Source organism: Apostichopus japonicus, chromosome 9, assembly GCF_037975245.1.
Source record: "Apostichopus japonicus isolate 1M-3 chromosome 9, ASM3797524v1, whole genome shotgun sequence".
Lineage (NCBI taxonomy): Eukaryota > Metazoa > Echinodermata > Holothuroidea > Aspidochirotida > Stichopodidae > Apostichopus > Apostichopus japonicus.
This window is the reverse complement of record NC_092569.1, coordinates 8,609,729-8,635,185: the sequence shown is the minus strand read 5'-3', so window position 1 is coordinate 8,635,185 and position 25,457 is coordinate 8,609,729. Positions and strand designations below refer to the sequence as shown.

General features: G+C 37.0%; 3 protein-coding genes across 3 annotated transcripts in view; 2 read left to right on the top strand and 1 right to left on the bottom strand.

Annotated features, from left to right (window-relative positions):
• Nucleotides 1-7: 7 nt before the first annotated feature.
• Nucleotides 8-25,417, top strand: LOC139973467 (myosin regulatory light chain sqh-like). Its single transcript, XM_071980164.1, has 4 exons — nt 8-232; nt 19,292-19,503; nt 20,564-20,725; nt 21,605-25,417. Exons 2-4 carry the CDS (start codon nt 19,311-19,313, stop codon nt 21,823-21,825), a joined length of 576 nt encoding a protein of 191 aa, XP_071836265.1. The 5' UTR covers nt 8-232; nt 19,292-19,310; the 3' UTR covers nt 21,826-25,417.
• Nucleotides 1,371-14,361, top strand: LOC139973469 (myosin regulatory light chain 12B-like). Its single transcript, XM_071980165.1, has 4 exons — nt 1,371-1,523; nt 10,243-10,442; nt 11,376-11,537; nt 12,986-14,361. Exons 2-4 carry the CDS (start codon nt 10,256-10,258, stop codon nt 13,165-13,167), a joined length of 531 nt encoding a protein of 176 aa, XP_071836266.1. The 5' UTR covers nt 1,371-1,523; nt 10,243-10,255; the 3' UTR covers nt 13,168-14,361.
• LOC139973459 (rho-associated protein kinase 2-like) overlaps nt 13,789-25,457 on the bottom strand; it is a 199,202-nt gene continuing 187,533 nt past the window's right edge. Inside the window, exon 38 of the mRNA XM_071980153.1 lies at nt 13,789-16,167. The gene's annotated coding sequence lies outside the window, so the exon portion shown is untranslated. The remainder of the gene's footprint in view (nt 16,168-25,457) is intronic.

Here is a 25,457-nt window from a genome sequence, read left to right as displayed (position 1 = left end):
TTTTGGATTTATAAGGAAAGAAATCATTGTTAGATTGTGCAATCAGTTGGTTAGGCCTCATTGAGTATGATCTTCAGGCTTGGAATCCTTATATTTCTAAAGATAATGAAGTTCACAGAGGTATTACTATCTGGAGTCACCCACTCAGCGATGTTTATCATGAGAGGTCTCGGATTCTCAATGTCGCCACACTACAAGTAAGCTTACGAGTAGTTACGAGGAAGTGCACAAGGTATGAGATGGTCAATGGTTTTCATAACTTTGCGTTTTAGTGACTTTTCATATTTTTTTCAACTGTAAAAACACCACTAGAGGTCATTGTCTTAAATTGTAGAAAGTTTGTAGTAGATTAAGTTGGAAGGAACTCAGAGGTTTGTGTATGAATGAATGGATTTGCCTGAGTCCGTTGTTCTGTCTGAAAATTCCAGGTTTTGAGAATGCTTTGGACAGTGGTTATTTTAAGAATGCTTTGGATGTTTATTTGGATGGTTATTTTAAGAATCAGGAAATAGGATTTGGTGTTTACATTGTGTTCATATGGGGTCCATGATGGGGATTGTATATCCTTCCTGAACCTTTTTTCCACTAACTGACAATCCTATCCTATGACTTTGCAAACACCCCCTTCAAAGGCTTTGACGTACATCTGTCATACAGAGTTTAGGATGACTTTGGCGCACAGTTTCGACAATATGATATCATGTGACATTTGACCGACATTAGCGTTGTGTCATTTAATACATTACGAACATGACTTATAGACCCTCTACCTAGTGACCTTTGACCCTACACCATACGTTGCGTCCTAACGGGGGGTCGTATCGGTTTAAGAGGAGTTCGTGACACATTTCTTCGTACATATTTTGCCAATGTGTACATTTTATGTTCATCAATACAGCCAAATTTACTTGAAAATCAATTGTCAACATGCAAATATTTCATCCTCTTGATTTTATTTTAAATTCCGTTGCCATTAATACTCTTTTCTACATGAGAACTGACAGATGATTTTCAGTCGGTGTCTTTCTGACTTGAGTAAATACGAGCAGCTATAGACACAATAAGATGTAGAAATAAAACATTATACTCAAGAATAGGATCGACCACTATTTCCTGTCGTCATAATGCGCACAGTTTGGTTAATGCTCTATAGTTATATACTCTCTCTTTTAAATATGGATATTAACCGTGGTGTACTTCCGAAGTTTGGCGATTACTCGATACAATAATATGTCACTTTGTCAGGTTTACGTTCAAGCAATTCGTTTGACAAATAAACATACACCGGAAGGTGACTCGCTGCGCATGGGCAGTTCACAAAACCACGAAAATGAGGGCGACACCCGGAAGACGCATACAGAGCCGTATATATACGGCTCTGGACGCATACCTTCAAGTGTACGTAACTGCTGTTGTCTATAGTCTAGTAGTAGTACACAATACAACACACCCTTAGACCACACTGTTGAAGAATCATCATAAGCAGCACAGTGGTCGTAATTTTTCATAAACTGTGAAAAAAGGTAAGTGAAATAATTATAAGTCGTTTCATTTAATTTAGATCATCTTGAAATTCATATGCTAGGCTGGCACTATCCTAGTAAGTAATATCATAGTTTAACTTCTACGTACTATGCTCCGTAAGCCGCGTTAAGTTACATAGGCTAGCCTACTGTACATAAGGCGTATACAATACTGTCAATAGTGCCTATCGTAATTGTATTAATTGACTATAAGAATTTATCAAGCCTAAGCTAGTCTCTGATTTAATGACCGTAGGCCTAGTAATAAAGTGCCGTATCAACTCTTACGTTAGGTTATTCACTGTGACTAACATAACGAGTATGGGCTTGATGAATGAATCATACATATACCTTCAATTTGTGGTCTAGGGTAGGCCTATCATATGTTGCAAACCACTAACAAAGTAACAGCCAAATGTATACTTGGCCTAACGTGAAGCCTTACGGTAATTGGTCTTGATACTGCACAAATCGCCCCTGGTGTGGCTGTTGACGTGCAGTCCTTCAAGTTTTGCTTAATGGTGCTGCTGACTTTCCAGCATGAACTTGAAGGAGGCGGTGTTTGGTGCTGATTTCAGTTCAGGTGGGAGTGCGTTCCAATGAGGAATGGTGCGAGGATAAAGCGAATATTTATAACAGCACTTTAAGACATGGTAGGCCAAAGTATACATCCAGCTTGCAAATCAACTCAGAAAAATCTGAAGAGGTACTTCAATCACAATTTGACGTTGAACTGAGCATGTGGAAAGTATTGGATCAATGTTCAATATCAGGCCTGTCGGATTGTTCTATTTGAGTTTTTTTACAGCAGCAAAGTGGTTATTTCGTTCTCAATAATTTGAGAACATCCATTGACTTAATCACTTGGCGAACATCAGTATAATACAAATGGATTGACACATTTCAGTTTAATACAAATTGATTGATGAGCACACTAATGGGTTGATGCAATTCTTTTATCTAACAGAAAAAGGATAAGGAATTAAATTGTTAAGGAAATTCACGCAATTGCAGTAGTCAGGTGATTGTCAAACTAGTAGCACGGTTGGAACAAATCTTCACATAGGCATCCTACTGTAGGTACCAGGTTAATAAAACATAAAATCAAAGCTATTGCAATATGGGACTTGATTTTAGGTATATCACCTGTACCTCAGTACAAGACATGTACACATTGTTTATCATTCGTGGAGTGGCTAACTGTCTAAATTGAGTCATCATTCTTAGGTTATCCCTGGCAGTGCCTACTATAGTCTAAGATTATCAAAACAGTTCTTAGAATTTTATAACTAGGGGTTGCACGTGATATTTTCAAATGTAGCCATAAAGTTATCAAAATTATATTAGTGAAAAAATGCCACAAAGGTGAACTCTTCTACAGTACTGCTGTAAACTTCTTGGATTATACTTTCAAATGCTTATGAACAATGTTGAATATTAGCACTTTAGGAACTACATTACTTGAGTTCTACTTGAGAACTACTGTTGCCTAAACATGTGTAATCCTTGAATGCTGTACAGTTACCAATCTTTGAGCAAGTCACTTGAGGTCAACATTGGTCAAAGTACTTTGTAAACACCAATTTTCAAGAAGATAAGCCTGAAGTGTTGATCAGATTCATAAAAAAGGAGGCTATTGTAAGTTAGTGTTCAAACCTTCATGCAGTTTTGCATTTTTGGTATACTATATACTATAAGTAATGCCACAGTTTATGTGCACTGCAGAGATCATTAAAACTTTCATTGTAGTGCAATTTGAATTAATGATGAAGATTGGGCTGCTTAACCTCCTACAGTATTTCAAGATAATTCATATCAAATGAATGATCTTCCTAATCTAAGTTGGTAACGTCACATGATTATTGTCTTCAAATAGGGAGGAGAGTACAGTAAGTGTTCAGGACAAACAGTTGTCACATGAATAAGTCTGGCCCCCCTACTTTCCTCCTGAATATCATGAATTTCTCAAATGTTTTGAGGTGTTGCTTAACTTGCTTTACATATATCTTATATAACTGGTAATTTAGCAAATATATAGCAAATGTTTGATACAGGGCTGCAAAGTTGAACATGTATGCTGTATTTTAAGTGGTGCTTTACACTGTCAAAGTACTGTATGGTAATCAATTACTCAGTGTTATATGGCTCTGTATGCGAAGTCCTATGGACAGTAAGTTCATACTGTTGCTTTCTCTCAGCAGTCCAAGTTTTGCTCTCCTCACTAGGTTGGTTTTACATTTTACAGACTGTTAAGTTTGTGGAGTAGGTACAACATTCACACTGGATGGTCACATTTATAAATTCTAAACAATCAGTCCAGCTAGTTCTGCTTTGTGTATTGATACTTTATATGTGTGTTTGTCTTTCTTTCTTTCTTTAATTTCTCTTGTCTTGGTCACTGATAGGTAAGATACCAGCTTGTAAAGATAATATTCATGCAACAGAGACTGCTCGCTAAGAATTGCTGGTTAGGCCACTAAACACAGTTGTGTGGCTCAGAGCAATGTCATATGTGACGTACTTCCTTGTATGTTTTCACTGTATTTTACTGTACTGTACCAGTGTACCTTACTAAGGGAAAGAGCAAGCAAACTATTTCCCTTCACGGTCTGCAATGTTAAATACAGTACATATGAAGGTGATGCCTGTACAGTATGACGTCAACATCTTAGGAGCAAACCCAAACTGTGTTGGGTAAGGCTTTCTCTAGGACACACTGAAATTGTGAGTGACAGTCTGAGAGGGCTTTTTTTTTAAAGAATAGTATGAATAAAGAAAACAAAATTAATTTCATACGGTTCCATTTTATTTGGGTATTACCTGTATGCTGTTAAAGGTCTACAGACACCTATAGTATGAACAACATTGTCTAAATCAGTCTAATAACCATAAGAAACCATGAAAATAGCAAAATCCATCAAAGATTGACCAGTTTACAAGTCTTTTCTTTGTTCTAGTTTTTTATGAATAAACATTAATTAGTTAATTATGCAAATAGGTATGATGTACTGTAAAGGGAGTGGCTTTTTGAAATAGTTCATTGTCTTCCTTTGAAGTGAGGAACATCACATTACTCAATGATACATGTGGGCTTGTAATTAGGAGTTAACTTTAAGGGCACGTATTTATCAAACTTCAAATGTGTATATCTTGGAAAGGAAACGAGCTTTTCGAAATATTTCAACAGATTTTTAATGAGATTATCACACACAACAATGTACGGAATAAGGGGCAAGGTGTCCATAGTACTGTACTGTAGTTTGAATGCACGCAGTTTTCAGCACAATATTGTTTCATTTCCACTGTAATTGTGAACTAAATGTACAGTAGGGTCTTTCATCTACTTTTAAATTTATACAACAGAACTTCTGCTGTAATGCATGCCAAAACTACTGTAGTTTGAAGTTAGTACTGTACTACTGCAGGTGTACTGTACAGTGGCATTATATTGCTGATTGTTAGCTGTGGCAGTACAGGGTAACATACTGTTGCTTTTACTCATGCGGTAACCACAGAGAGCAAAGTGACCCTGAGTCTCAATCTGACCCTGAGTCTCAATCTGATCTTGAATATCAGACATTCCTGAAAATTAAACAATTAGAGATTGTGATCATGACACAGATGGCCTAGGTGTACTGTATGGATTTGGTTTCATAAACAGAAATGAACTGATGGTTATCCAAGCCATGCCTACTGTACCAGTTTGCTATTCTCTCTGTAGTGAGTGTTTACACATATAGTCACATTAGTTACGAAATGTCAAGATGTAATGGTTCACAGCAGTATATCATGTACATACTGTACAGGTATCAAGTGACATGTATGGAACAAAACTGACTGTAGTCACTATACTTTATGTGCAGTACCTGAGTACTACACTATACTTTATGTACAGTACCTGAGTACTACACTATACTTTATGTACAGTACCTGAGTACTACACTATACTTTATGTACAGTACCTGAGTACTACACTATACTTTATGTACCTGAGTACTACAACTGTTAATCAGATTGTTTCTGGGGTTCAGTACTGATCATGAGATTGGAGCTCCACTCAAATACTGTAACCAGAGGAAGTACTGTACACACTCTGCCTGTGTGCTGTACATATACTTACAGTAATTCTAACTTTAAATGTAATTTGCATCAAGTTCATCTTGAGCAGCATTGTGGTCTTTATTGAGTCTAGCAAACATTGCAGACTGTCTTTAAGTAATAATTTCATTTTGTAGTGATGCCAAGGTGATCTAACAGATTTCTTTATTAACTTGTACTAGATATCAACAAAATGAGTTTCAGTAATCTGTGGCGCTTACAAATTTTACAGATCCTGATTCTTTACTGAATGTATAATGATCTGGCTGATTCCAATTCTGTAACAGATAAAATCGGTAAAACAATACTTTTAAGGGACATCACTAAGATTGTTACAGAAATTGTCCTGACTGTTACTGTATTCAGTCTTGAGTAGACCTTTGCTCCTTGGTAAAACCCTGAAGTACAGTACAGTTTAAGAGTGTTTTGGATCACAGCTTTTGTAAGCTTAAATGATGACAATATTTGATGTGTTGTGGTCTTGTGGACTAATACAAAACACTGCCTTTAGTCCATGATGTGGTCTGATAGTTTTAGATTTGAGAAAGGACCCCTTAAACATCTGAGGCTCATCAATTAAATTAAACATGCTGGACTACTGAATCTAACAGATAGTCCATTATTGTAAGTCTTTCCTTACAAGAGCAACTCTACATTCAGTAGAAAAAAACTTACTGTGATGGGCTCATGTTTACAGCACTGTATTAAACATTCTTCAATGTTCAAGTGACATTGAATCTAGCAATGTTTGGTATCGTAAAAGTGAATAGAAACAAAAACTTTGTCTTCCAATGACTGAGGTGCATTAGAAAGATTAATATACTGTTGTACTGTATGCAGTTTACTTTATGTGAACACTATTGTCCAAGATATTGATTGCAACGGAAACCATAGGACTGCTGCTGAGGTGTTCTCCAATAGGTGAGTGAAATATTCCATCCTGCCTGACCCAAGCTTGGAGTGGTGCATGACAATTCTTTGAAGAATTCTTCTGATCAGTGACTACTGTATAAGGTGACTGAGGTTAATGTGTGCAGTGCTTTGAGACTACTGCATAATGCTTGTGTATTTGTGGTACCTGTAAAACTTTACTATTAAGTACTGTACTTATGTGGATTTATACTCAGATAGCTACTGTAGTTAGTCATGTACACTCACTACAGTATATACAGTACGTGTACAGTACTGTATCATCAGATAACATAGGAATAGAGGAGCAAACATTGACTGCACTGAGCACACTAGTTACGTAGTCATGTATTACAGTACACTTACTCACTACAGTATATACAGTACTGTATCATCAGATAACATAGGAATAGAGGAGCAAACATTGACTGTACTGAGCACACTAGTTACGTACTCATGTATTACAGTACACTCACTCACTACAGTATATACAGTACTGTATCATCAGATAACATAGGAATAGAGGAGCAAACATTGACTGTACTGAGCACACTAGTTACGTAGTCATGTATTACAGTACACTCACTACAGTATATACAGAACTGTACCATCAGATAATAGAGGAGCAAACATTAACTGTACTGAGCTCACTCCCACCAAGTGTCCCCTAGGCTAACTTATGATTAGCCTAGGTTAGGGTAAGGCTGCAACCTACAACAGACAAACACCAATTTGGTAAAATTGAAAGAAAATGCATCACAGCAAGTAGTTAGTCATGTATTACAGTACACTCACTCACTACAGTATATATACAGAACTGTACCTTCAGTTAATATAGGAATAGAGGAACAAGCACTAGTTAGTCATGTATTACAGTAAAATCCCTGTCATGTCCCATCTCCTACATCCATTCTACAAACATGTTCATTAATTTGTAAACAGGATAAGCTGTACTTTTGCTGGAGGCTTAAAGAAAACTCATTTAATCATTAACCAAGGAAACACATCAATTTATTTTCCTGAATGCACGAGGAACATTCCTGAAGTACCTTAATCACCAGGACAACTCACAGTTGCAGCTGAACTATATTGTCCTGAAGCTCCATACTTGAACCATCTGTTTTTACCTCCATGCTTGAACCAACCTTTACCCTACTTTACTGTAAAGCTAATTGCATTGTATTATATCCTACTACACAATAGACTCTCAGTACAGAACTGTTCATCTGAAGGCTATGACTGGCATTGATTGCCTACAGTACAGTATGTGTTACAGTAATGTAATGAACTGCTCTGCATTTCTATTGGGATGAGCAGCTTGATGGGACATGGAAACAATGTTACAAACTTGATGAATAAAATACCAAATTTAGAAAAGTAAGCAATCACTCAAATGAAAGAGCTGACATTTGAATATTTATTGACTTCGGTTTGTGAGCTTAATAAGACGGACCAAGGAGAATATACTGTACAGTATATATGTAGAAGAAAACGTTTCAACCAATTCCATATTATTAAGGAATGGGATTCATTTCATATTTCATGTACTGTATTAATTGTTTATCTCTAAAAGTCTAATGGTCATGTTAAAACTGGATTGTGGTGTAACTTTTAATTCAAGTTCAAGTCTATCTGGTAGTGTAGTTTGTCCCTGCATAGATATGTACCTCCTAGGTTAACACAGATCACAATAGCACTTACTCCAATGGTTTGATCCAAAGGACCAAAGCATTTTATCCTGTGGAACAACTACAATGTAGATGCAGACCTGTTTGGTGTTGTTGCAAGGTGTTTAAAATACTGTAACTAACATTAGTATGTGCATGATGGGAGGTGCTAGATTCCAAATGAATCAGCTGGTTGAAGTACCATGGAAGAAACCTTGCACATTACATTTTTTTTTTTCTGGCAGAAGACAATTAGGAAGCTTCTTTGTGTTGATGTATTAAAGTTGCATGGTGGTTTATCTCTATACTTGGTATGTTGAAACATATAACAAGTAAAAGAACCCTATTGTGACCTGTGGCTATCAACAATTTTACAATAGAGGTCAAAGTCTAAAACATTGTACGTGAAATATAACAACATCAAAAGTAAAGCTTGAATGGTCCTCATACCCATTGTTCACTCCACTTTAGTGAGCAGAAGAACCCTAATGTCTTTTGTTGAAATCAAAGTAGATTTGAGGTCAACAGTCAGAGACTGATAACCTTGTAACCTCAATAACTTCACATTCAAAGCCTGGATGTAATTTGTCCTTGGTACAGCATGGAGCTGTTTATAACTCCATGGGTACAGTAAGTGGATCCACCTTATTGAATACAAGGTGTATTGTAGTACTGTACCTTACACTTGGAGGTCAAATGTCATTTGAGGTCAAAATATAAGAGTCTGAAACAGTGATTACAAACAGATTACTATTAAAGTATTACTGTAGGATGAACTTAATGCTGGGTATGCCACACCTAAGTTTAATAATCGTATTGTTTTTTTATGAAGGTCAACAATTTTAATATGATGACTCCAAAGGTAAAGCTTGGATGAACTTCATACTTAGTACAGTATATAGATAGACTTTATTGAGTGTAAGATCATTGATGTGTAATGTTTTCTGTGGTGGTCAAAAGTCATTTGAGGTTTGAGTTCAAACTTTGTCAACCTTGTTGACATGATAACTACAAAAGAAAAATGTGGATCCACCTTTTTACTGTAAGTTTAAAACTGTCTGCACAGTATACTCATATTGTACATACTGTAAGTACTGTAACATGTAGCAATGAATCACTGCCTGCTGGCTTTCTGGGTATGTCTTACGCTGTAATGTAAGTTTCATGGTTTGAGATGAATCTCATAGAACTGCTCAAGTAGCAGTTCCCAGGAAAACCTAAGAACAAGTTTAAATCCTATATACAGTAAATACAGAGATTACTTATGCAAAAGCAATTTTCTGTACTTAACTGTGTGTGTACAGGTAAGCAAGACTTACTACTGTAGTTTGGGATGCACAACAACATTTTTGAAGTGGTTGCATGCAACTTTGCAACATACTGTACTGATAATAATGCAGTCAACACATGTGGAGTCTTTGATGTGTAAAAGTTGCAATGAAGCTGGTGTCCCTTATGCCATTAATCTTTGCACGAGCTTTAAGTTGATATTCTTTTAAAATGTTTGAAGTGAATTATATCATCTAAATAAAATACGTAGTTCTAATATTAACATAATATTAAACATATATATGTGCTGTGACACTCAACTTAACAGATCAACAGTACTGTATGATGTAAGTAGCTGAACGGATGACAATCTCTACCCTTCTGTATCTTTACCCTGTCCGGCCTGTCGGCTGTGAATAAGATGTTGAAGCACACAGACCCGCTGCTGTTGTATAATGCTTGTTAAATTGAAGGAAGAAAACGTAGGTTTGGATCTGGGATTGACAAAAGTATGTACTACTATAGTAGAAAAGGAAGGACAAAATTACTGGAGTTGCAGAGGGAGGTGGATGTCAAAGTACTTTTAGGGTAAAGACAATTGGAGAACGGTGGTGGTACAGTATTTGAGCATGTCATATATTATTCCAGCCTGTCATACAGAAGTTCTGGGCAGTGTCTTTATGTTACAGTAAATGTACTCTATAAAGTTTGTTGCTTTGAAATGCAGAACAATCAGCTCCACCAATTCCTTAACATAAGTTTCTTCTTTTCTTCAGTTTGAGGTAAAACATGGCCAGCAGCAAAACCAAGAGCAAGGGACGCACAAAGAAGCGTGCCCAACGTGCAACATCCAATGTGTTTGCGATGTTTGATCAGACACAGATCCAAGAGTTCAAAGAAGCTTTCAACATGATTGATGAGAACAAAGATGGATTCATTGACAAGGAAGACCTTCATGATATTCTGGCCTCTCTGGGTAAGATAATAACAAACTTAACCGGGGGGGGGGGGACTGTTGTTTGTACATCCATTAATTCCTGGCGGTCCTTTGGGCACTTATCAAATTCACAACTGTGGATGCTGTGGTGGGTTACATAGTTTGTTTTGTACTTCAGGTTGAAAGATGTTACTGTACTTAAGTCACAAAAAGTATTTTTCTTTTACTAGGTGATTTTCACAGTGGTCTGCTGTCCAGATTCTGTCAATACAGGTGTTTTCGAGTTAAAATACTTTTCCAACTAAATACTCAAAAGCCGTTGCTTTTCTCAAGTTCTATGAGATTGAACTAAGATGCTGTTAAAGTAATAGCTTAGATAGCAGGAATCCAGGAGTGCACATAAACCACATAATGTTATACTCATACTGTAGTGTTGAATTCAAAGTCTGTTCTGCATTTGCACTGTCATGAAATATCACAGATGAATTTCTAGTTTGGTCTTTTATTAATATTATGTACACTCAGGTGACTCTCTGTCTGGTATTTGCCAAATTCACATACATGTGCAATTCATGCAGATGACCTTACCATATATTTACAGCCAGAACTAACACTAATACTCCATGCTGCCTGTTTATCTGAATATTTAAACGGGATATTCATATTGTCAGTACAAATGCTTTGAAGCATAGCAGTCTATACTAAATTGTTTAAACTGGGTGCATTTTAATGAAGCAAGACTAGAGTCTCAACAAACTACACAACAGTATTTTGTAAAGCCAACACTGTTTTTTAACTTCAGGAAACTCACAGCTAAGCCATCTCAATTTGCTTGAATAAATCCATCAAGTTTGATGGTGGAATTAATTAACCCTGCTGAATAATTAGTGTTACCGATACATGAAATATGTAGTGCTAGTTATTGTTGTTCTGAATCTCACATGTCTTACATGTCTTTATCATTGTTTGCAGGTAAAAACCCGTCAGATGCCTACTTGGAGGATATGATGAAAGAGGCACCCGGTCCTATCAATTTCACAATGTTTTTAACATTATTTGGTGAAAAACTAAATGGCACGGACCCGGAAGATGTGATATTTAATGCCTTTTCTTGTTTTGACGAAGAACAATCTGGTAAGGAAGATTGCCACATTGTTAATATATGTACACCCAATAACCAATACATCCAATGATTTTGTGTACAATATGCTTGCATTAGGTGTGTGGACAGCTTGTAAACACATAAACCCCAACAGTAAATCTTGGTGAGTGAAAGAACCCTGTTGCAATTGATGCAGGTCAAAGGTCATTTGTGGTCAACATTTATGTCAAAGTCTGAAACCTTTTAAACAGGAAAACTCGAAAAGTAATCTTTGTTGAACTTAATTAATGCTTAGTATGAAGATCCAGCTATTGAAGTTGGTAGAGGGTCAATGTCACAATAGTCACAATAGTCACATTATGCCAGCAGGAGTCAAAGTCTGGAACCCTTGTAAATATTTAACTCAAATTAAAGGTGCAATTAATGTGTGAGTTCTCTGATGCTATAGAAAAAAAATGGTGAACATAGCTTGGTCAACTTCAGTTCATTATATAGTTTTGGGAAGAGGCTCAAATACAATACAGTGGGTCTTCAATTGTACATAGTCATCCATGAATGAAATCTGCTTCAAAGAGTTGATACCCTTGTGGTCAGTGATTTTAACATATATTCAAATTGCCCCTATCAGTTTTCACACTCTCAGCTTCAAAGGGTCAACAGGTCTTTAAATTGTCTTTATTCTCTGTGATTTATTCTAGATGAATTGGGTTTGGCAATCAGTCGTTAAATATATCTCTGAATAACATTGTCATGTCATTCATTAATAACAATTACTAAAAGTGATGGTTGCTGGCAGAGCTGGTATGCTGTCTCTGATCTTTTCTGGTTTTCACTTAATTCTTGGACAAATTAGTCTCACATACTTTAGTCAGATAGTTAATTGGATCATTGAGCAAATTATATGGCAAGGAATCACAAAGCTTCATGAGCTCTTACATGGACAGTTAGGATTGGAGATGCCAGTGATAAGCCTATTTACATTACTGTAAGCCTTTTATATGTGGAAAAGATTAAATTGAAGCCACTGAGTCATAATGACTAGGCTTAGCTTTCATCCTTACCACAAATTACGTATTAGCATATTTTTGACAAATCATTCAATAATCTCAAATAAAGAGGGAATAAATAAGAAGAATTAATTTTGTAGCAGGATAGAAAAATACGGTACCTGTGTACAAGAACTGTAACACATCTTTGCACCTGTGTACACTGTACATAGCTACTTGCTCAATTAGGTTTCTTAAAGGTTAAAACCTGTCACGTTAAGCTTTGTTCAACTTACCCTGAGCAGGAAAAGGATTAATTACCAGAAAAGAAACTGTTCGCTGCAATTCAAAATTAGTATCCAAATCATGAATGGGAAAGCATACTGATGGTGTCTAATGTTTATTAATGGTAATAACTTCTACATGTTGAGTGGGAGTGGATTTAGTTACTCACTTTTTCTGATCTCTGAGTTATTTTTTCTTTCATTTAACAGGAAAGATACAGGAAGATTATTTACGTGAGCTTCTTACAACAATGGGAGATCGCTTTACTGATGAAGAAGTGGATGAGATTTACCGTGAGGCTCCAATCAAAGATGGCCTCTTTGATTTCAGAGAATTTACCAGAATTTTGAAGCATGGAACCAAAGACAAAGATGATGACCCAACACCATGAACTGTAACCCACTGATCTATACAGGCTGCTAGTAGACCCACTGACCAATCCCTGCTAGTAGACCCACTGACCTATCCCTTCTAGTAGAGTTAATAACATTTATGTTAAGTAACACAAGGCACAACACAACCTAGTAACATGTACCATTATTACATTACTTTATTCATCTGTACTCTTCCACATTGTGTTGCTAATCAATGTCTTCATCAAAGCCCATGTTTAGTTTTGACTGCAGCAATTTTATATTCCTAATGGTATGTTGGAGGGTTTAAAAGAATTTCCTATTAGTGTGAAAAATTGTGTAGTAGTCACATATTTAGTACTGCTGAAGAACTTTATGAAATGATATCCTGACAGATCGGACAGAAGCCCACAAATCAACTCTTTCCTCATTCTCTGACTACAGATTAATTAAATAAATTAAAGCATTCAAGTAGTGGATCGCTTGCTGATTCTTAAGAGTTATTTCAGTATCTAACTTTTACAAATGTACATTGATAATTCTCATTTTGGAATGCCCTTTTACCTTTATCGGTGGAATTTGTGTCAACGTTAATAACTGTGATTTTTTCTCAGAGGGAATAAGACATTTTGAATGTAGGGTTACTTATTTGGTACCTCAAATATTTGATTAGGCAGTGTTTCTGACATCACATCTTTACATTAGGACATGTTGAATGCATGAAAATGCAGAAATTAGTTCAATTTTCCATGGTCTTTTTGAAAGACTGCTTACAAAAATACAAAAATTTTGGAAACTACAGGTATCTTAAATTTATCATAATTGTGGAAATACCTTACTAATGCCATCACTGGTTTGTGAAAGTTTGTTTTCTTTATTGACAAATTCTTTTTCTTTCAATTTTTTTGCTTCCAAATTGCAGGCATTCCTTTAGCTCTCATTCCTGTGTTTAAGACTTTACTTTTTTATGTATAATTTACAACTAATAAGAGATTACAATTAATCTCTACCCCTGCTAGAAGGCAGTGTTCAAAGGTTATAGCTAAGTTATTTCATTTATTGATAGGGGAATGTAGGCTTTTCATGATGAGATGGGTAAATAATGAAACTAATTTTGTAGCAGTAAGTTTGGGACCAGCCTGTTTATACTGTAAAATTTAGATATTAACTCTAGTGAAATTGTCCATTATTTTGTACTGTAGAAGTATACAAATATAGGTTAAAAAACTCCACTTACTTGTGGTTGTGATTCAATGACTTCATGCTTACTTTTAAGATAAAAGTCTTTATAATATTTGTTTAAGTGTTGATCACCTTGCATTAAAAATAGTAATAAATAAATACATGCCTGGCAATAAATACATGCCTGGAATCCCAGCGTGGCAAACTTACCTGGGAAGTATTGTGAGTATTCAAGGGTAAGGATCAGTTAGAAGCTGGGTATGATGATGGGTCATTTAACAGTACTGACCAAAGATGAAAGGAATAGGTAACGGTCAGTTGGAAGCTGGGTATGATGATGGGTCATTTATCAGTACTGACCAAAGATGAAAGGAATAGGTAACGGTCAGTTGGAAGCTGGGTATGATGATGGGTCATTTATCAGTACTGACCAAAGATGAAAGGAATAGGTAACGGTCAGTTGGAAGCTGGGTATGATGATAGGTCATTTAACAGTACTAACCAAACATGTAAGGGATAGGTAACGGTCAGTTGGAAGCTCGGTATGATGATGGGCCATTTAACAGTACTAACCTAATATGAAAGGAATAGGTAACGGTCAGTTGGAAGCTGGGTATGATGATGGGTCATTTAATAGTACTGACCAAAGATGAAAGGAATAGGTAACGGTCAGTTGGAAGTTGGGTATGATGATTCGTTATTTAACAGTACTGACCAAAGATGAAAGGAATAGGTAAAGGTCAGTTGGAAGTTGGGTATGATGATGGGCCATTTAACAGTACTAACCTAATATGAAAGGAATAGGTAACGGTCAGTTGGAAGCTGGGTATGATGATAGGTCATTTAACACTACTGACCAAAGATGAAAGGGATAGGGAACGGTCAGTTGGAAGCTGGGTATGATGATGGGTCATTTAATAGTACTGACCAAAGATGAAAGGAATAGGTAACGGTCAGTTGGAAGTTGGGTATGATGATTCGTTATTTAACAGTACTGACCAAAGATGAAAGGGATAGGTAACGGTCAGTTGGAAGTTGGGTATGATGATGGGCCATTTAACAGTACTAACCTAATATGAAAGGAATAGGTAACGGTCAGTTGGAAGCTGGGTATGATGATAGGTCATTTAACACTACTGACCAAAGATGAAAGGGATAGGGAACGGTCAGTTGGAAGCTGGGTATGATGATTCGTTATTGAACAGTGCTGACCAAAGATGAAAGGAATAGGTAACGGTCAGTTGGAAGCTGGGTATGATGATGGGTCATTTAATAGTACTGACCAAAGATGAAAGGAATAGGTAACGGTCAGTTGGATGTTGGGTATGATGATTCGTTATTGAACAGTGCTGACCAAAGATGAAAGGAATAGGTAAAGGTCAGTTGGAAGCTGCGTATGATGATGGGTCCTTTAACAGTGCTGACCAAAGATGAAAGGAATAGGTAACTAACCAAATATGAATGGAAAATACCGTGGTAATGGCATTGTGTGTGTGGTCGTCACTATATGTCTGAAGCTTTGGCTTGTAAGCACTATAACTCCAAAAGCTTATGGTGTTTCAACTCCATACTTGAGATGAAGATGCGGTTGAGTACATGGTATTTGTTTTAGTAATACAGGAATAGCTTCATACGAGACACAACTGATTAGAAGACAGTGGCGTAGGAAGGTACTTTTGAGTGGGGGGCTGAAGACTGATGGCCGGCCTGGGGGAGAGGTCTACGGGGAGGGGGTGTCCCCCTCCCCTTTGGATTTTTTTTGCATTTCCAGGTGGCCTCGGATGCAATTTGGTGCAATATAGCACACTTCAACACCCACTCCATTTTGTAAACTTAATTTTGTATTTTCACCTGGCCTTAGATGCAATTTGGTGCTCCAAATGAGATTTTTTTTCTCATTTGGAAATGAAAAAGGGGTTTTCTGACTTGCGAAGTTGGGGGCGGAATGATACTTCCGCCCCTCCACATTTTTCACTGGGGGGCTGGCGCCCCCCAGCCCCCCCCCGGTTCCTACGCCCTTGATTAAAATATCTCCTAAACGATTTCTCTTTGTTTATTACAAGTCTCTCTATGATAAAGCTGATAGTCTGGACTGTGTCATCAGTTAAATGATCTGCTCCACTGACATAAAGGAAGACTCGCCGGTCCGACACGTAAATGAAAGCTTTCCAAGTTTGAATAGTTGGTATTTAGTAAGTGCTCTTTTTACTACGCGTCGTATGTTCGATCTACCTTGGCACACCGTTAGCAAACACTATCAATTCAGTTCATGTCGTTTGTTTTTCTTTTTCAAATGTACTTGCGTCGCACTGATTTAAAGGCCGGGATAAAGTGATCGTTGCTTGTTTTAGCAGTGCTCCCTCTCTCGTACCTCTGACTTTCATAAGAGATTATCAGCTTTCTTCCAAATCACTCTGTATTTCATAATTAGTTGTCCTCTTTATTGGGGTGTAGATCGATTTCGAGACCGATAAGTCCTGTTAAGACCGATTGCAGTGACTGAGTTGTTTATAGATCATTAACAACGTGATCAGACGATACAAGATGTAATCCACGTTCTTTCAGCAAAATTTCTCCTAGAAATGCAACATAAATGATCACCAAGTAGGTACATTGTTATATCCTCGTTAGTTTAATGCCGTGTCGACATGCCGTGTCGACATGCCGTGTCGACATGCCGTGTCGACATGCCGTGTCGACATGCCGTGTCGACATGCCGTGTCGACATGCCGTGTCGACATGCCGTGTCGACATGCCGTGTCGACATGCCGTGTCGACATGCCGTGTCGACATGCCGTGTCGACATGCCGTGTCGACATGCCGTGTCGACATGCCGTGTCGACATGCCGTGTCGACATGCCGTGTCGACATGCCGTGTCGACGTGATTCCTAATGTTAAGTGACTCCCACGGCAACCGAAAATACGTAGCGTATGCACATCAATGATATCCAGCGATAAATTAGTCAACAATGTTTGAGAGAGATTAAAAGAGTCAGCGCCCTTAATCTGCCAAGATACACGCCCTTATAAAGCAGACAAGGTAGGTCTATATGTTACTACCAAATAGGTGGATATAGATAATCTTTGTCCAACTCTGTGGTTGTTGGGTGTATATGCCGAAGATGAAGTTGTGCTGACAAGCATTCACACATATTGCATATGTATTTCCTGGACTTTCACAGAAGGTACATGTAATGCTTAAAAGTTTATGAAAATAGGTCGTAAACTTGGAAAACTGTATTCACGAAGTGATAGCATTCAAATTAGCAGATAGTTCGTTGACTACCATTCGCTGTATAAAACCTGTAAAACTTCCTCACACCGTTCGTATAACACTTATATATAATATCATATTTTTACGCATAAAGATCAACCTACACAAGATACCAGGTGTTGTACAAGGAAGATAATACCGACGTCTATTTATTCCAAGTAAGAAAAAAGAGATGTCTCAAGTAAAGAAGTTTGTATGTTATATAAAAACGTATTGTACACTGGCGAAGATTTGCATAGCCTATGCCATGATGTCAATGTATTCCACTGTGTACAACGACTATCGTTAACAATGCATGGTCAGAATGAAATTTCCTGTGCGAGCCGTTCAAGACACGACTCCTGTAGGTTAAATTAGAAATTTGAGGTAAAACAGACAATATCAGTTAGATGACTAGAGTAAAGAGGAAGACAAGCAACACACATGATTTGGAAGCTTTATAGGAGTAATGGAAAATACTTAGTAAAAACAATTGTCATCAACGATCTTCGCTCGTAAGATGATATATCCTCTGACCATCAGTAGGATGACACCTGCACGAAAAGGAGAGTACATTACGCATAATTGATTATGGTGGAATTCACACAGAACAACACTATATTATAATGGGGAACGTTTTATGGCAACCCCTCCCCCCCCCCCCTCCCCAACTCATTTTCTATATCCCTCTCTCCGAAAATCTCTGTCTTTCCAACAAATACCTTCAAGATGTTGTTTTCATTGTTTATGTAAATGGTATAATCCATGCATTGTTTATGTACATGGTATTATCCTTGCATTGTTTATGTACATGGTATTATCCTTGCATTGTTTATGTACATGGTACTATTCTTGCATTGTTTATGTACATGGTATTAGCCTTGCATTGTTTATGTACATGGTATTATCCTTGCATAATTTATGTACATGGTATAATCCTTGCATTATTTATGTACATGGTATTGGTCTTGTATTGTTTGTGTACATGGTATTATCCTTGCATAATTTATGTACATGGTATAATCCTTGCATTATTTATGTACATTGTATTGGTCTTGTATTGTTTATGTACATGGTATTATCCATGCATTGCTTATGTACATAGTATTATCCTTGTATTGTTTATGTACAAGGTATTACCCTTGCATCAATTGTTCACTGACATAAGAAGACATGCACCGATCCACGTCGGCTCTGCGTAGTTTTGCATGTTATGTGACAAAAGTCTATAATCATGGCTACTCACCGATGAGCTTCGGTATTGACCACGTAATCTATGATTCGTTCTCATAGGCTTATTTGAAGATATTAACTAACTACTGAGAAATCGGTACCTAGGCTAAGATAACAAATCTTGTGAGCACATTCATCGTTGCATACAGCCTCATGAAGTCGATAGAATTTTTAATAAACCACTGCCTTAGGTTTGACTATTCTGGAAGAGAATTATTCTGACAGATCAATGATTTCCAAACAGCTTGGTGTAAACTACATTATGTATATATATATTTATATATATATATACATACATATATATATATATATATATATTACAGCGGGATTCATGGCAATGAATTTATATTATGCGTGCACCTACTGTATTTGTTTGACTAGCATGATGCGATGCACAATGGAGCAACGTTTCCCCGAAATCAACATCGGCCTTTACAGAACGTATTTATTGTATATTTAATTATCCAGTGACGCCCTTGTATCTGATATCTAGTTTCAGAATTAACTGAATCATGGCCAGTCCAACGCCCAGGAAAAAGCTAGAAGAAAGAGATAAACGGGCTAGAAGAGCAAGGATGTCAAATATATTCGGGAAGTTTGACCAGAATCAGATCGAAGAATTTAAAGAAGCATTTAATATGATCGATCAGAATAAGGATGGCTTCATCGACAAAGAGGACTTACATGACGTTCTTGCTTCTCTAGGTGAAACGGAAACTTTGCATGCTCAATAGTTTTACATGAATGTGAGAAAATAAACGATCACAAATGACAGAAGGTTGGACAGACGGAAGGACGGATAAGTTGGTGAATGATGAATTACTAATAGATGTGGACAGATGGACAATCGTTTGAATAAAACCAGGTTTAGAAGAAACAGTATCATAGAAGTATATCCAACAACAAACAATTAACAGGAAATAACCGAACATAGAATAAAAAGGAAACAACTATTATTATGTGATTATGTTAACTATACATTTTGGTTACAGTATTCATTCAACAATTGTCAAATGTTAATTTAAACAATATACTAACAAACTTGCCTCTTGAGTACATAACTGTGATTGTTCGAAAGAACATTAATGAAAGTATTCTTATGTTTCAAACACAAACAAATTTATTTTTCAAAAAATGCTGAAGTAGAAATTTTCGCCAATTATTCGCAAGTATAGTCTTTACCGTTCCGACGTGTATGTCTGTGAGACGATCAGAAATTAAATAAACAAAATTCATGTGGTATCCGTTCAAACAGGAACAAAAATAATCTGCCCTTTATGAAATAATAAATACTGTATATAGGCGGACAAAACTTGACAACGATTGTCCAAAATCAAAGCAAATGAGGCCAGATAAAGTAGGTAAACTCTCCGATATGTTGAACCATGTGGAACTGATAACAGTGTGAAAGGGAAAATAGTAAACCAATCAAACATTGCTGTTATTCAATATTCCAATTAAAGAAAGTAAGAACGAAAAATGGACGAACGGAAAGTGATCGAACTTGAAAACATTGAAATCCTGCCACTTCTCTGTATATAGACGCTACAAGTAACATCTATTATAATCTCTGTTAGTATGAGTTCAATAAGAGGGCCATTTAAGTTAGGCTCATTGTCATTTGATCAATGCTCTACTTGAGAACAAGTTTAGATTTTCTTACCGTAGCACTGATGCGGACCCTCTTGATGTCTAATAAATAACGGTACTGAGACACCAGTTCTGCATCATGTTGACTTGAATTATTTGTATTCTTTCTTTACAGGCAAAAACCCAACTGATGAATATTTGGAAGACATGTTAAAAGAAGCCCCTGGAGCAATAAACTTTACGATGTTTCTAACATTGATCTCTGAGAAGATTTCATGTATTGATCCTGAACAGGTTATTCTCAACGCATTCTCTTGCTTTGATGAGACACAAACAGGTAATGAAAATTGCAACCACGGGTACTAAAAGATAAAGGTGTCGATCAAGAGAGGAGGAGAGGTTATCGGAAGTAAAATAGAATAAAAATGTAAGGTGCATATGGACAGTGTTGGCGCCAGGGGGCATGGGATATCCCCTGATCCAGATGCTTTGTTTCTATTTGCATCCCTCGCAACCGGCTTCGGTAAACAAAACTGAAACACTCTCCCTTATGTCTACATTTCCCAGATATGATGAAACTAGTCTAGCTAAGAGGTCACACATTCCGTGGGCTTCGCCTTAGGACCCAATCAGGCTTAGGAAAAACATAACAATGTAATTGAAGTTCTATCTGAAATGTGTTTCTTTGATTAAATTAAAACAGCTACGAGAGACCTATCTGAAAGTACTACAACTTTAATCTTCAATAGCCCCACCAGACCTTGGAATACGTTCCACAGTAATTTGAATGTTTTGTGTGGGTATCCTAGTTTACAAGTCAAGTCTAGGAGCTGTTATGTTGTAAATCTTTTATTTTCTCTTTGGTTTTCTTTTCATATTTTTAAGGTAGAATGTTTAACATTGTGGAAACTGAAACCAATGCAAACATTAGGTCACATTAAGGGGTTCAATATTTTAGAATCGGCATGGTAAATCCCACCTCCACTAAAGAAATGAACAAATAGTAAACATTTGTAATGCTCTAAAGCCGACTCATTAAAGTCAATCATGGATCGCTTTCAAGTTAGTTTCTTCTGATCAAGAATGGTTAGCATAATTAAGGCTCTGAAACTGACTACACGTTGTTCTGGTTGCCGTATTATCTCTGGAGGACCACAAGAAGTCTCCAGTATTGTAGATATAAGTCATTAACCATTTTTTACTGGTTCCTTGGTAGGACTGATTCCTGAAGCTAATCTACGGGAGTTCTTAATGACCATGGGGGATCGTATGACAGAAGAACAAGTTGATGACATTTTCATGGTGGCACCCATTAAAAACAATCAATTTGACTTTTTGGCTTTCACGAAAATGCTGAAATATGGAGGAAGGGAAAGAAATAACAGTTCTGAGAAGTTAAGCCCACCATCGCAGAGTAGCAGTGAAGCTAAACCATAAAACTCCAAAGTCTGAAATAAAGAAAACTTGCAACCTTGAATAATACACTGTAATCGGCATCTGTATTCTACGCGGTGTGGCATTTGTGTGACAGTATATTCATTGAAACTGTGTGTGACGTGAAACTGTTCTTACACGTATTTATTTTTAAACATTTTCAAATCAAAATTAGTTTTATTTCCTCCTAATCATGGCTAAAATCGACGGAATTCTCCGGACGTTGTGAAGATTATAAACATAGCAGAACGGAGTGAATTCCTTACCACTGAATATGGATATTGTCATACCCGATGGTCCATTGTTAGAGAATGAAACTTGGTCTCTTATTCTATTATATTTCTTTCTGAATTAAAAGATGAACCCTCACATGTTTAGGGAACTAAACGCACAGGTATTTCATATATGTACATTATATTGACCTACATGGAGAGGTTGTGCTTTTATACAAGATGATAATCAAATTCCGTAAGAAACAGTAAAAGTGTCATAGACTGAAACAAGGTTAACTTGTTCAGAAACATCACGTGCAATGCTTAGTATGACTAATAAGGAACACATACTGAAATGCAGATAACGCCCTGCTATAGAAACAAATAAACCATCAAGTATCATATATATTTCTTAGTTATTGATCGTTCTTTGCCTAATTTGCCGTCCCCGTTTCTCCTCTGAATTTTCGCTTGGGGCAAATTGCCCCCCTAACCTGCCTCTTGCCCCCTCACCCCCTCCCCCTTGGATACATAGCTTTTTCTTTCCCTCAAATATGATTAATCGTACTTGTCGTGGTTTGATTCATCAATTCCCCTCATTTCTGTTCATCCATGCATTCATCCATCTATCTTTGTTTATCTTTTCTTTTAATGGTCGGTTGCATCCCATTTATTTGTGCTGCTTACATATTTAAAGTACTCTTTCATTATTTATAAACATAAAGTGTTGTTTTTAGAAGTGTTCTTTGATGACGTTGAAGTAGTGATGATGGTACACTCAACCACTAAACCAATTAGGTCAAATCGGCTAGATGGAGCTAGATCTCTCTTGGTATGAATTTTAAGTGTATAATGCTGGTACATTGGTGACGTTATTGTAATTCATTTTGTAATGCTACCATTGGTTTGGAACGATCTTCTTGGAGTTGATCATTGTATACTTACTTTGTTTTGAATTACCACAAACTAAATACATATGTATTACACACATTACGGTTTTTTTTACATTGATATTACATAATTTACAAGAAACTGCAGCATCTTTTACTGCTCTGTTGAAGAAAAGAATTAATATTAACCGATTAAGTCGTGTTGTGTTCTTGACCATGTATGATCGGCAATTCTCTAGTAGTATTTTCTTTCCTAAAGAACAAAGGAGTACGTATAATTATTAACAACTACTTTTTGTTCGGATTGGCTGTGGTAGATTTTTTAATCGGTTAATGGCGATACCGCCAGCCGTATACAACCGAATAGTCACCAGTAAACTTACATGTCGCCCCTTCACGCGGTCTTTGCTCTTCTTGTATGTCTGTTATTGGTGCAACTACGACATTTCACGTGATGGCTTTGACAGCAGACCGATACATAGCAGTCACCTGACCACTGCGGTATTCGTGCTGTATAGCTCACAGGCACCATCGGGATCCTAGATTCTTTGCCAAATGTTGTTAGAGAACATTAAATGTAAACTGCACTAAGCATTTTCAGGGTTTAGAACACAGCCCAACTTTAACACTATACTCATTACTCGATAAGGTGTATATCTTCACACGATGTGCGTGTGGGTGAGTGTGTTATGCCTTGCTTGTAAACACGATATCTCAAGAAGGGAAGCTTGGACTAAACTCATATTTGGTGTGTAGTTGTGAAACGTTAAGTACAAGAAGCCTTCTGTTTAGGTGGAGGTCATTTGTAGTCACTAGGGGTCAAATTGTCGAAAGCTTGTTTTATAATCTACCCTATCTCCCACCGACCAGCCTATTAGCTAACATGTGCGTTTCGCCTCATGAATAGGAGAGGCTGTTAGCCATTGGAAGTTAGCTTAAGGGTATCCGAAGATAAGAATCAGAAGTCTCGACCAAATCTCCATTGACTTAAGTGAGTCGGTAACTTTTGGAGTTGCCATATACGTCGCTGCACACATGCCTGTGCACAAAAGTGTGTAATGAACGCTGTGCTGTTGGCACATACAACGTTGCTATTGGAATGGAAGATATTGTGAATCATCGGTATTATATCTTTGCTTCCGTTGTTGAAGTTTACCGTCGTATTTCGCAATTTTCGAGATTCAGTGCAAAATAAAAAGTCCAGGTTTGGATGAAGTAAGGTTGGGGAAATGACCAGGCGCCGTAAAAGAAACTTTACTGTCTTCTAGTTAGATTTTTTAAGGGCAAACCAGAAGCAAAATCTCGGTGACCAGGGGGTAAAAATCGCCCGGCGCCTGCTAAATTATGTACGGCTTATAAGTATACCACATTGAGTAGAAGAAGCCTGTCACTTGTCTTTGGTAGAGATCAATCTGTATGCTAAATACAAGAAAAGTTTCCATCTCGGTCATCATGCAGTTTCCAATTTGAATATTGTTTGTCATATTTCAATGCTTTTTGCTGTACTACTAATATTGCAGTATGTTGTTCATCCTGGCTATATCCTACAGCCCAGTGTGTCACGTTCATATTATATTCATGTAGTATCATCGAAACCACGCTGCAGTTTTGCTGTCTGGTTGTTCAATGCACACATGCATGGAGGTTATTGTAGAAGGACTTTCAGACAGTACGTTACTGTAAAGTATGGCTGATACAGTTGCAAAATGAAGAGAACGTTCAACCACATTAACTAAGTAAGTACGAAACGGGAACGACAAAGAAGAAGCTCGCTACAAGAGATATATTTATAAACGTTGTAGCTACTGAGGACTTTACCCTCGGGACCCCAACTAGACTTTGAAATATTTTCCAGAGAAATATAATTCTTGTTTTATCATATATATAGTCTTTTTGGCTTTACTCATGTTATAATTTCATGTTAAACCAGCAATAGCTAACATCGAACTCGCTTTATATACATATCCCTGGAAACGTGCTGAATATACGCCCCTGATCAAACGCTGCATGTATTACTTTAACAACATGTATCGTAAAGATGTGTACGTAACATATAGGAGGTATATATTTCCACTCAAAAGTCCTTCTCACTTCCAGTTGCTCGTTCTTTCTGTATCAAATGTATCTGCAAGTCTAAGGCCAAGTTATACTTACGTATGCTTGATTAATTTATATCAATTTAATATTTGTTTGTAGTCTACTTCATAGCTGCATATAGATAAATTGGCTCCCGGTTCCACTTATCATTAAATTAGCTTGTAATGGCAGATCGAGCCGTCATGTTAAATATCACTTAAAAGGGCGTCAGTGGCTTTATTACAGTATCATTATGAATATGTAAATAAACCTCATCTAAGTTAAACCTATAATAGAATGGTTCTCTTTTTCCAGGAAATGGTCATGCCTTTAGCCAATTGAAATCATAATAGTCATCATTCTAATGTTGCATTGATATCTATTTAAAACACCCCTTTTTCCTACGACTGCAGGTGTCTCCAAGAACTCCTGCACCTACTGCACCTATACGCGAGTA

Coding starts and splice junctions, on each gene's coding strand:
- LOC139973469 (XM_071980165.1), top strand. CDS start 10,256: ATGGCCAGCAGCAAAACCAAGAGCAAGGGACGCACAAAGAAGCGTGCC. Junction 10,443..11,375: donor TGATATTCTGGCCTCTCTGG/GTAAGATAATAA, acceptor CATTGTTTGCAG/GTAAAAACCCGTCAGATGCC. Junction 11,538..12,985: donor TTTTGACGAAGAACAATCTG/GTAAGGAAGATT, acceptor TTCATTTAACAG/GAAAGATACAGGAAGATTAT.
- LOC139973467 (XM_071980164.1), top strand. CDS start 19,311: ATGGCCAGTCCAACGCCCAGGAAAAAGCTAGAAGAAAGAGATAAACGG. Junction 19,504..20,563: donor TGACGTTCTTGCTTCTCTAG/GTGAAACGGAAA, acceptor CTTTCTTTACAG/GCAAAAACCCAACTGATGAA. Junction 20,726..21,604: donor CTTTGATGAGACACAAACAG/GTAATGAAAATT, acceptor GTTCCTTGGTAG/GACTGATTCCTGAAGCTAAT.